The 13,640-nt window shown below is 43.3% G+C and overlaps 1 protein-coding gene across 2 annotated transcripts in view; it reads right to left on the reverse strand.

Annotated features, from left to right (window-relative positions):
• LOC126101610 (protein strawberry notch) overlaps positions 1-13,640 on the reverse strand; it is a 274,618-nt gene that overhangs the window by 235,450 nt on the left and 25,528 nt on the right. For both annotated transcript variants that reach the window (XM_049912293.1, XM_049912294.1), the window contains one exon: positions 6,530-6,751. In XM_049912293.1, coding sequence (XP_049768250.1) covers positions 6,530-6,751 — 222 coding nt within the window. The remainder of the gene's footprint in view (positions 1-6,529; positions 6,752-13,640) is intronic.

A 13,640-nucleotide genomic window follows, 5' to 3' on the forward strand; every position in this document is an offset into this window, starting at 1 on the left:
AAGTGGCAGCATTACTGCATTTACTAGGCAATCTTGTATTTTAATAACCGTTTAAATTTTGTGTCGATTTGTTTGCGCTCTCTGTACATTAGTTCAGACGTTCTTTGCACAACAGTTTTTAGCATGGATAGGGACTGCAACTGCTGTGTTCGGATGCAGGCTGAGGGCTGAACGGAAGGCCTCTCCAGTTTGTCTGACGAACCGGTTTCAGGCTCTGTCTCAGGCTGATACTGATCTTCGGCCTGACATGGCTGCTTGTCCTGTTCCAGAGGTTGCCCTTCAGTCTGCAACATCCGGGCGGTCACAGAGGGTGGGCTTACTGTTAGTTGGGAGCTCCAACGTCAGGCACGTAATGGGGCCCCTTAGGGATATGGCAGCAAGGGAGGGGAAGAAAACCAAAGTGCACTCCGTGTGCATACTGGGGGGAGTCATTCCAGATGTGGAAAGGGTCCTTCCGGATGCCATGAAGGGTACAGGGTGCACCCATCTGCAGGTGGTCGCTCATGTTGGCACCAATGATGTGTGTCGCTATGGATCGGAGGAAATCCTCTCTGGCTTCCGGCGGCTATCTGATTTGGTGAAGACTGCCAGTCTCGCTAGTGGGATGAAAGCAGAGCTCACCATCTGCAGTATCATCGACAGGACTGACTGCGGACCTTTGGTACAGAGCCGAGTGGAGGGTCTGAATCAGAGGCTGAGACGGTTCTGCGACCGTGTGGGCTGCAGATTCCTCGACTTGCGCCATAGGGCGGTGGGGTTTAGGGTTCCGCTGGATAGGTCAGGAGTCAACTACACGCAACAAGCGGCTACACGGGTAGCAGAGGTTGTGTGGCGTGGGCTGGGCGGTTTTTTAGGTTAGATGGCCTCGGGCAAGTACAGAAAGGGCAACAGCCTCAACGGGAGCGGGGCAAAGTCAGGACATGCGGGGACCAAGCAGCAATCGGTATTGTAATTGTAAACTGTCGAAGCTGCGTTGGTAAAGTACCGGAACTTCAAGCGCTGATAGAAAGCACCGAAGCTGAAATCGTTATAGGCACAGAAAGCTGGCTGAGGCCAGAGATAAATTCTGCCGACATTTTTACAAAGGTACAGACGGTGTTTAGAAAGGATAGATTGCATGCAACCGGTGGTGGAGTGTTCGTCGCTGTTAGTAGTAGTTTATCCTGTAGTGAAGTAGAAGTGGATATTTCCTGTGAATTATTATGGGTGGAGGTTACACTGAACAACCGAGCTAGGTTAATAATTGGCTCCTTTTACCGACCCCCCGACTCAGCAGCATTAGTGGCAGAACAACTGAGAGAAAATTTTGAATACATTTCACATAAATTTTCGCAGCATGTTATAGTCTTAGGTGGAGATTTCAATTTACCACATATAGACTGGGACACTCAGATGTTTAGGGCGGGTGGTAGGGACAGAGCATCGAGTTACATCATACTGAGTGCACTATCCGAAAATTACCTCGAGCAATTAAACAGAGAACCGACTCGTGGAGATAACATCTTGGACCTACTGATAACAAACAGACCCGAACTTTTCGACTCTGTAAGTGCAGAACAGGGAATCAGTGATCATAAGGCCGTTACAGCATCCCTGAATATGGAAGTTAATAGGAATGTAAAAAAAGGGAGGAAGGTTTATCTGTTTAGCAAGAGTAATAGAAGGCAGATTTCAGACTACCTAACAGATCAAAACGAAAATTTCTGTTCCGACACTGACAATGTTGAGTGTTTATGGAAAAAGTTCAAGGCAATCATAAAATGCGTTTTAGACAGGTACGTGCCGAGTAAAACTGTGAGGGTCGGGAAAAACCCACCGTGGTACAACAACAAAGTTAGGAAACTACTGCGAAAGCAAAGAGAGCTTCACTCCAAGTTTAAACGCAGCCAAAACCTCTCAGACAAACAGAAACTAAACGATGTCAAAGTTAGCGTAAGGAGGGCTATGCGTGAAGCGTTCAGTGAATTCGAAAGTAAAATACTAGGTACCGACTTGACAGAAAATCCTAGGAAGTTCTGGTCTTACGTTAAATCAGTAAGTGGCTCGAAACAGCCATGTCCAGACACTCCGGGATGATGTAGGCATTGAAACAGAGGATGACAAGCGTAAAGCTGAAATACTAAACACCTTTTTCCAAAGCTGTTTCACAGAGGAAGACCGCACTGCAGTTCCTTCTCTAAATCCTCGCACAAACGAAAAAATGGCTGACATCGAAATAAGTGTCCAAGGAATAGAAAAGCAACTGGAATCACTCAACAGAGGAAAGTCCACTGGACCTGACGGGATACCAATTCGATTCTACACAGAGTACGCGAAAGAACTTGCCCCCTTCTAACAGCCGTGTACCGCAAGTCTTTAGAGGAACGGAAGGTTCCAAATGATTGGAAAAGAGCACAAGTAGTCCCAGTCTTCAAGAAGGGTTGTCGAGCAGATGCGCAAAACTATAGACCTATATCTCTGACGTTGATCTGTTGTAGAATTTTAGAACATGTTTTTTGCTCGAGTATCATGTCGTTTTTGGAAACTCAGAATCTACTATGTAGGAATCAACATGGATTCCGGAAACAGCGATCGTGTGAGACCCAACTCGCTTTATTTGTTCATGAGACCCAGAAAATATTAGAAACAGGCTCCCAGGTAGATGCTATTTTTCTTGACTTCCGGAAGGCGTTCGATACAGTTCCGCACTGTCGCCTGATAAACAAAGTAAGAGCCTACGGAATATCAGACCAGCTGTGTTGCTGGATTGAAGAGTTTTTAGCAAACAGAACACAGCATGTTGTAATCAACGGAGAGACGTCTACAGACGTTAAAGTAACTTCTGGCGTGCCACAGGGGAGTGTTATGGGACCATTGCTTTTCACAATATATATAAATGACCTAGTAGATAGTGTCGGAAGTTCCATTCGGCTTTTCGCGGATGATGCTGTAGTATACAGAGAAGTTGCAGCATTAGAAAATTGTAGCGAAATGCAGGAAGATCTGCAGCGGATAGGCACTTGGTGCAGGGAGTGGCAACTGACCCTTAACATAGACAAATGTAATGTATTGCGAATACATAGAGGGAAGGATCCTTTATTGTATGATTATATGATAGCGGAACAAACACTGGTAGCAGTTACTTCTGTAAAATATCTGGGAGTATGCGTGCGGAACGATTGGAAGTGGAATGATCATATAAAATTAATTGTTGGTAAGGCGGGTACCAGGTTGAGATTCATTGGGAGAGTCCTTAGAAAATGTAGTCCATCAACAAAGGAGGTGGCTTACAAAACACTCGTTCGACCTATACTTGAGTATTGCTCATCAGTGTGGGATCCGTACCAGATCGGGTTGACGGAGGAGATAGAGAAATAGAGAAGATCCAATGAAGAGCGGCGCGTTTCGTCACAGGGTTATTTGGTAACCGTGATAGCGTTACGGAGATGTTTAACAAACTCAAGTGGCAGACTCTGCAAGAGAGGCGCTCTGCATTGCGGTGTAGCTTGCTCGCCAGGTTTCGAGAGGGTGCGTTTCTGGATGAGGTATCGAATATATTGCTTCCCCCTACTTATACCTCCCGAAGAGATCACGAATGTAAAATTAGAGAGATTAGAGCGCACACAGAGGCTTTCAGACAGTCGTTCTCCCCGCTAACCATACGCGACTGGAACAGGAAAGGGAGGTAATGACAGTAAAGTGCCCTCCGCCACACACCGTTGGGTGGCTTGCGGAGTATAAATGTAGATGTAGATGTATTTGTAGATTTCTGACACAATGATCCCTTCGATCGTCACTTGCCGACATTTTGTACTGAACAACCAAGGTCCCACAACCGCCTGTATATACCCGGACATACAGAAATTATTCCATTTGTTGTCAGACCCTTTCATCACCTGATACACGGAATCCCATTTCTTCTCAGCTAGTTTATACAATGGTGAAAAAAATGTACATCCAAAAAATAATTAACGTAGAGTAATGAAATTTCATGAAATCTTTTGTCGGGGTACCATACTTAAGCAATTAACATTGCGAGACCACAGGTTAACGGAAGGGTAAATAAGTCACTGTAAACGTGAATGCTAATACATAAATAAGTGGCATAAGCACCAGAATGTTGAATGCGAGTATACAAATGTGCATGCAGTGTGCTGTAAAGGTGCCGGACATCAGTTTGTAGGATGGAGTTCCACGCATGTTGCACTCAGTCAGTCAATATAGGGACAGTTAATGGCAATACTGGATAACGATGGAGTTGTCATCTGATCATGTCCCATCTATGATCGATTGGAGACAGATCTGGTGATCGAGTGCACTAAAGAAATACGTAGACACCCTGTACAGTATGTCGGGTTACATCAGCAGCGTGTGGGCGAGCGTTACACTGTTGGAAAACACTCCCTGAAATGATGATCACGAATGGCAGCACAACAGGTTGAATCACTTTATTGACAAATTTACAGTCAGTGTGCATGGGACAACCATGAGAATGCTCCTGCTGTAATACGAAATCGCATCCTAGACCATAACTCCAGTGTAGGTCCAGTGTGTTTAGCACACGGACAGGTAAGTTGCAGGCTCTCAACTGGCCTCCGTCTGATTGACACACGGCCGTCACTGGCATCGAGGCAGAAACAGTTTTCATCAGAACGTAACAGATCTCCACCTCGCCCTCCGACAAGCTCTCGCTCGACACCACTGAAGTCGTAAATGGAGGTGGTTTGGGTTAAATGGAATGCATGCTACACAACATAAAATACAGTTTGATTGTGACCTCAATACATAATCAAAAGTCTTCTACCATCATTTCTTATTCATCATTTACTTAGAGTTCTTACAAAAGCACTGCTGCAACTGTTTTGTCAAGTCATAAACTGTTCCCAACACACCAGATTGAAGTGCACTCTTAACGTGCTGCTTTAGTATCCATCTCACCGGCTTTAAGTGTCAATGTTGTTGGGAAATGAAAACAACAAAGAAGGTCAACTTAAGTTTGTTAAGTATTGACATTTCTCCTCTGAAATGCCAGAAAGTCTTAAGAGAATATACACAATGATACATAAAGTATAATATTTCTTCTTCTTCTTCTTTCTCTTTTGTTTTCACCTTTGTCCCATATCTTTGCAGGGATGGCATGGTTACTATGGATTTGGCACAATTAATTTAAGGGGTGGCCAGATGCCCTTCATGTCACCACCCTGTTACTTCTGGATGGAATATGTGTACCCATATGTCTAAATGCAGTGTTATCCGTGTGAAAGAATTTTCTAAATGTCTGAGAATCGTGTAACTGAGGCGGGACTTAAGTACCAGCTCAGTATTCACCTTGTCAGATGTTGGAAACCAACTACAACTACATACAAGTTGGCCAGCCCACTGACCCTCACTGTTACTCCATCGGATAAATTCGAATCGGGGCCGACACACTGCCAGCCCACCGACCCTCACTGTTAAGCCGTCACATAGATTTGATTCAGGGCAGACACACCTCCCAGTCCCGGGTGGCACTTTAACGTGCGCAGTTACACGGGTGGGTCACATGAAGTACAATATTTGTCAAGTACACAGTGAAACATTTTACGTAACATTGCTTTTATTGGCAGGTTTAAACCAAATACATTCATAAACCAAAATTCTAAGACTCAGCAATGTCAATTTTATGTTTAATTATCGTCCTCTGCTGATATTAATGAGCACAACAGGAATGCAACTGCAAATTTGTGATGTGTTTTAGGTAGAGTAGTAGGTCCCATTCAATACATTTTCTGAAATTCGATTATATCAACATTGTACTTGTGACTGACTTGAAGAGGTTTGAGGGATGTAAATATATAAAATCGTCCCACCTCTTCAGTGCACTGATCCTTCCAAAATTATGTAGTGCAAATTCTCCATTTGTATGGACATAGTATCTCTAGCAGCTGACGAATCTATAACTCATTCATACTGATAATTTGTATGTAACTACTGAGCTGTGTTTTTTCAGCACAATACATGTTTTCTTTTATTCGGTTTAAACATCACCAATGATAAGGTTTCCCTGTCCATTTCTTGCTTTCAACGTGGGTGTGATGTTTTCATGCATGTTTCACTAGAATGTTCCTCTTTCTCATGGTAGTGTACATAAGAAAGTGAAGAAACTGCGTGAGCATAAACAGTGAAGAATGAAACACGACAAGGCCAATGACGAAGTCTCCTGCAAGGCTTCTTCTTCTCATTTTTTGGGCAGCACATACTGGGGTAGAGAGAGAGCTAGGGATAGGACTGGTTTTCCCCATGTATCCCCTCACATGAATTATTCTCTATTGCCTGTTGTTCCTACTGAGACATTTGAAAGCAAAGAATTCTAGTTTAGTCACTGCTGTTACATTATAAATGTTAATTCTTCCTCCGAGAAGATGTTCTTTAGCACAAGTGATTCCTAAATTTACATGTTTGACCAGAATGTTTCCCAATCAATAACATAAAAAACTACTCATAGCATTTTCTCATGTCAGAGCAACAATGTAACTGCAAAATATAATAAACAATGCTAAATGGAACTTACATTGCTGAAGTAATGCTGCATTCATTGCATGTTGTGGAATTCCAGCCATGCCAGGGTAAAAGCCCATATTGGGAAAGAGCCCTGGCGAGGCAAACGGAAATGGCATCTGACCAGGTCCTGCTCCAACACGAACCTTTTCGTAACCCAGTGAAGAGTTGCCTTTAGTCACCAGTCCACCAGGAAGTTTGCTGCCTGCCTGGTTCCCTGCAGCATCAGTGCTGGCTGTAAATAAAAATTACAATATGACCATTACAGAACTGTGAATTACTAGCTCAAAAGGTGCCATTACCTAATGGCGCTACTGAGCATCACATGGAGCATATACTTGTAGTACAACACACTGAGAAATTTGGCTGCATACAAGCTACACAATCAAAAGACACAAAGGAGCAGGATAATGATACATTCTTCATACACTTTGCAAATGTTTCTTGTGACTTTTTTTGAAACTCACTCCAGATTAACATTAAAATCCAGAACCAACTGAACTGAATTTTGAGCACCAAACAAGCTACAGTATCCTAACCAGCCTCTCTTCACTGAGAAGGTGCTCACACGGTTACCATTACCCCTCCAACAGTGTAACTTACAAAAAACAATAAAGCAGTGTGAGCAATATGTTCCGAGCACTAGAGAATTTTTCCACAAAGCGACTATTAACTGCAGCTGCTGGCACTATCTTGCTCCCACGACCTTCCCACAGATAGGGAACTGACACAGTTTCAGAAGGGCTGTACTTGATCTCATCAGCCCAGCATGATTAGTAACCGAGAGGACAGACATGCCATTACTCATCCATGCAGGATTGTGCAGTCACATACGTACGTTGGGCTGGGAAATGAGCTCATCTGTAGCAAGGCAAGCATCCAAATGGATGCCTGGAGCACCACAAAATGCCAGAGAACAGCAGCAGAGACAGGCATTCTGACACCAGAATGGCCGACAATAGTGGACCGAGGAGTGGCACAGTGTCGTCGTTCGGATGAGTTTCAGTTCTGTCTGCAACATCACAATGGACGTACCTGTGTGCAGAGGCTGTGACGAGAACAAACAACGCTCATCAATTAAACGGGCCCACCACCTGGTGCATCAGCGTCAAGTGTCATCAGCTACAAGACAGGCTCACTCTAGTTCACAGAGCTGGTAGTATGTATAGTACCCATTACATTTGTGATGTGTCAAGGTTGGTGGCCATGTCCCATTCTCCAGATCTCCATGATGCTACCTTTCAACAAGATTACACGAGACCACATGTTGCTCATGCTGTCCTGGCCTGCCTCGAGCACAGTATGTAGGGCTGTTGCCCTGACCAGCAAGTTCTACAGATTTTTCATCCACTGACAAGTCTAGTCACGGTTTACCGAGAGAGTGGGATGTGGTCACTCACCAGTTACTACAAATGCTGCAAAGAGTTCAAGTATGCGGAATGACGTACCCATTGATTTTGTTGTTATAGTGGTGATCTTCAGTCTCCAGCCCAGTTCAATGCAGCTCTCTACTCTATTCAATTTTGTATGAGCCTGTTCATTTCCAAATAACTATTGTCTCCTATATCTGCCTGAACCTGCATACTGTATGCAGGCCTTCAGCTCCATTGACAATCCCCCCCCTACTTCTATTACAAAATTGAAGATTCCTCGACACCTCAGGATCTTTCCTATCATTCAATCAATCACTTCTTTTACTCTACATGTGCCATAAGTTTATTTTTTCCTGCAGTTCTTTCTTCTTGTCTGAACTGCTTATCATTCCCATTACCACTTCCGTACAAAGCTACGCTCCAGAGAAATACCTAACACTTAAATTTAGATTAGATGTTAATTTCCTCTTTTTCAAAAATGCTTTTTGTACTGTAGCCAGTCAGTATTTATATCGTCTCTATTTCACCCATCGGAAGTTATTTGTATAGGTGAGTTTGTGTGTTTCCATTTTATCTGAATTAAGTTTATTTACTAACGTATGCGCTCTGCAAGTTACTTTCTGACTTGACGATAGCTTTCTATAAGGGTAAGTCAACAAGTATCTGCAATCAGTTTGTACTATTTACTACAAGAGGACACAATTTTCATTGATGTTATTTTTCAGCACGTCCTCCTGATTACCCGTCTCCGTGGCCGAGGTCGCTAACGCACATTTGTGCAGCAGAGCTTGACCTGGGACTAGGCCGGTTCAAATCCTGTTGGTACAAAAATTTTTCGCTTCCATTATTTGGCTGGCAAGGAGAAGCAAGGTGGTGAATTAAAATTCCCAATCACCAGACTTTCTGCCAATGACCTGGTTTACACATCAAACCTTTCCACAGTGTCTAATGAAGTAAGTGCATTAAGCTGGGCAGCCCCCTCGGTGCTATTCGCGAGAGTAGGCTATGTGCCAGTAACTTTGTTTCACCCTCCCCTTTCTCTCACCCTCATCATCATCACCACCACCACACGATATGAACAGTCCATCACATCCCCCCCCCCCCACCCACCCACAGAAAAATGTTCAAATGTGTGTTAAATGGGACTTAACTGCTAAGGTCATCAGTCCCTAAACTTACACACTACTTGAACCTAAATTATCCTAAGGACAAACACATACACCCATGCCCGAGGGAGGACTCGAACCTCCGCCGGGACCACCCGCACAGTCCATGACTGCAGCGTCTTAGACTGCTCAGCTAATCCTGCGCGGCTCCCACAAATACACCCAATGCATACATGTAATATCACAAATACTGTAATGGAGCATGTTGGAAATAAATAAATAAGTCTCTCTGCTTTTCATTGCACTTAGTCCATCATTGCAAAAGCTTTCCGATACCCTTTGAAAAAAGATTTGATTGTGTACCAAGCCACGTATGCACTGCTTCCTCCACCTGTTGATCAGAGCTGAATCGACGGCCTCTAAAAGAACCTTTCAGAGGACAAAACAGACGGTAGTCCGATGGAGCGAGTTCAGGATTGTATACAGGATGCTCCAACACCTTGAAATACATAAGTCCGAAAGTTTGAGATCTGTGGGTGATGCTATGTGGACGTGCATGGTCGTGCAACAAAAGATTGCCTTTTAACATCTGCGATTTTTGCAAATTACTGGTTTCAGCTCATCTGACAGCATATCACTGTAACGGCCACTGTTTGCTGTTGAATCTTGTCCGGGTAATGTTCTAGGATTGGCCTTTAGTCCCAAAAAATTGTGGGCATCACTTTCCTGCAGAAGACTGACCCTTGAATTTCTTTTTGACTGGAGATTCAAGGTGCTTCCCATTCCATTCTCTGGCATTTGCTCTGTGCTTCATCTCCAATGATTTACTTCAGAAAAGTTTCACATTTGTTAGCATGACTGTGTGAAGTAGGTGCTGACATATTTCCACAAGATTACATTTGCGCTCTTCATCACGTTGTTTCGGAAACCATCATCTCGCACAGACTTTGTGAAAACTGAGCCTGCTATGCACGATTTCATATGCAGAACCATGACTAATCTGCACAAGATTTGCCTTTCTATTTATCAGAATTGAGGCATGAGCTTGTTCAATACTGGCATCAGTTGTGGCTGTAGCTGGATGCCCTGCTCTATCCTTATTCATCATTTGAATTGTTCAATCCATGCCACTGGTAAACACTTCACTGCGACAAACATTGTTTCCATACTGTACTCAAAGTCTTCTTTGAACTGCCACACTTTGTACACCTTCAGACTACAAAAAACAGATTACAAAACACTGTCCTTCTATGGTGCAACCAGAGAATAGTGCAGCTATCTTTTGACGCTACAGTGCAAAACTGACGTGATAATGCCGCAACCTACCACTGGTTAAGACAACAATGCCATCTAGTGGCTGGTGAACACACAAAGCCATAGAGCCAACCTAAAGACAAATACAGTAAAATTGCGAATATTTATTCCCTTACTGTCGTACAAGAAACTTTAATACCAGTTCTCAAACAGTAACAATGAGAATACATTACTGATATACCCCATCACAGGGCACAAATCTCTTTACTTAACTTGTCAGCCAGTGAATTATTACTCATTGTACAAGTTCTTATATATCTACCTTACTCTCGTTCTGTAATGTAACTGGATGGATAATAAAATCTGCTCACCAAGCGGTGGCAGAAAACACACATATCAAAAAGGTTTTAGTTTAGGAAGCTTTTGGAGCCTTCCGACAAAAGGACTGAAGGGGGATTATGAGAGGAGAAGGAAAAGGACTGGAGAGATTAAGGAAAAGAGGTGGAGATCAGTAAAATCACCCAGAACCCCGGGTCAGGGAAGGTTACCGGACAGGATGGGAAGGAAAGATTGATTATTGCGATTCAATGGATGAGATTTGAAAACCTGAGAGCTTAAAAGTGGAAAACAGGGTAATAAGCAAGACAGAGATTACAGCTAATATATCATGAACGAGTCAACATGAGTGGAAAGCTAAATTCACTGTATGTATGTGGGAGTGGGACAGTAAATAATAGACTGGTCAGAAAATGAAACTGGTAGAAAACTCAAATGAAGTGAAGAAAGGAGAAGTTACTGTGACAAAATGCTGAGATGGAAGAAATTAATGTAAATTAAGGCCAGGTGGGTGGTGAGAAACAAGGACATTTTGTTGCAACCCATACTACAAAGACTTCCCTCCTGTATTAAAGACACCAACCACTTCCTATATCATCTGAAATCCATTCCCATCCTGCTCCCACCACACACTGTACTGGTCACCACTGACGCCACCTCCCTCTATATCAACATCCCCCTCATACTTGGTTTGTCTGCTGCTGAACATTTCCTCAGGCGGTACCCATCCAATTTCAAACTATGACATCCTTCCTGCTCAATTTAATCGGCTTTATACTTAACAACAACTTCACTTTTGAGGGGCTGACTACAAACAGATCAGGGGTACGGCTATGGGAAGCAACATGGCTCCTTCCTACACCAACCTTTTTATGGGTCACTTGGAAGGAGCTTTCCTGGGATCTGCTAGTCTTCAACCCCTGGTTTGGTTTAGATACATTGATGACATCTTTGCCATATGGATTCATTGTGAAGCTAACCTGTTAAAATTGCTGGAATCTGTAAGTACCTTCTCCCAATTAAATTTCACATGGTCCTATTCCAAATCCCATGCCACTTTCTTGATATTGATCTCATCCTCACCGAAACTACATTAAACCTACTAACAAACAACAGTAGTTACATTCTGATGGTTGCCATCATTTCCATGTCAAACATTCTTTTCCATACAGCCTTGGCATTTGAGGCAAACATATTTGTTTGGAAGCAGATTCTTTACCGCAATACACCACCACTCTTACCTCAGCCTTCACTGGATGTAATTACCCCACCAGCCTAGATCAAAAGCAGATTTCCCGGACCATCACATCCAATCCTGGTACTGCTGATCCCTCCAACAGACAACTTCAGAACACACCACTTGTCACTCAGTACTATCTTTGTCTTGAATGTAATAATCAGCTACCTTAACAAGGCTATGACTTCCTAAAAGCATGCCCTGAAATGAGAGACATTCTGTCAAGAGATTTTGCCCACCACACCTAGAATAGCTTCCAGTCGCCCTCCCAATCTCCACAATATCCTTGTCAGACCCTATACTCCTTCTGCACTCATCTCCCTACCCCTGTGACCGTCCCTGCAGCAAGACTGTAACTGACAAAACATGTACTATCAAAGACATATACCTGTGAAATGACATGTCATATACAAACTGTTATGTGAACACTGTTCGGCCTTTTACATTGGCATGACTGTTTCCCCAAAGTTAACAGATTGGATGAACAGGCACAGGCACGGGGTGTATACCAGCAACACACAATATCCTGTTGCAGAGCATGCTCCGCACCATGACAGTCATGACCAGTGCCTCTTTCACCATATGGACTATATAGATTCTACCCCCAGACACTAGTTTCTCAGAACTCCGCAGGTGGGAACTAGCACTACGTGTCCTTGGTTCTAACCATACACCTGGCCTCAATTTACATTAATTCCTTCCATCTCACCATTTATTCACAGTAACTACCCCTTTCTTCACTACATTTTAGTTTTCTACATCTTTTATTTTCTAACTTGTCTATGTTTTGCCGTCCCCCTTCCGCCTCTGTTATGTACAATGCACTTAGCTTCTCATTCTTATTAACTTGTGCACGACATTGTAGCAGTAGTCTCCGTCTAACATGTTACCTTGTCTTCCACCTTTGAGCTCTTGGTCTTCCTTTCTTATCCTGTCCAGAAAATCTCCTCTGACCTGGGGTTCTGGCTGACTTTGCCAAACTCTAAAGCTCTTCCTAAACCTCTGCAGTCCTTTTCCTTCACCCCTCTTCCTCCCCCTTCCACCCTACTGCCGGAAGAAGGAGCCACTGGCTCCGAAAGCTTGCATACCTAAAACCTCCCTTACATGTTTGTTCTCCTGCTACTACTTGCTGAGTAGATTTTTTTTTTTATCTATCCAATTACATTACATTTTTGTACTTATATTAGCCTATGTGGGCATCATTACTTCTTATGTAATTCTCTTATCAATCTTGTCATCAGCTGTCTTGTTCAAACTGTCACCTCTCTTCTACCTTATGTGCTTGTCGTCGATGGTGAGTGTTCATCGGAGGTGAGGGTATCATCTGGAGTGCCCCAGGGAAGTGTGGTAGGTCTGCTGTTGTTTTCTATCTACATAAATGATCTTTTGGATAGGGTGGATAGCAATGTGTGGCTGTTTGCTGATGATGATGCTGCTGCTGCTGTGGTGTACGGGAAGGTGTCGTTGAGTGACTGTAGGAGGATACAAGATGACTTGGACAGGATTTGTGATTGGTGTAAAGAATGGCAGCTAACTCCAAATATAGATAAATGTAAATTAATCCAGATGAATAGGAAAAATAATCCTGTAATGTTTGAATACTCCATTAGTAGTGTAGCGCTTCACACAGTCACGTCGATTAAATATTTGGGCGTAACATTGCAGAGCGATATGAAGTGGGACAAACATGTAATGGCAGTTGTGGGGAAGGCGGATAGTCGTCTTCGGTTCATTGGTAAAATTTTGGGAAGATGTGGTTCATCTTTAAAGGTGACCACTTATAAAACACTAATATGACCTATTCTTGAGTACTGCTTG

The sequence above is a fragment of the Schistocerca cancellata genome, chromosome 9, assembly GCF_023864275.1.
Source record: "Schistocerca cancellata isolate TAMUIC-IGC-003103 chromosome 9, iqSchCanc2.1, whole genome shotgun sequence".
Lineage (NCBI taxonomy): Eukaryota > Metazoa > Arthropoda > Insecta > Orthoptera > Acrididae > Schistocerca > Schistocerca cancellata.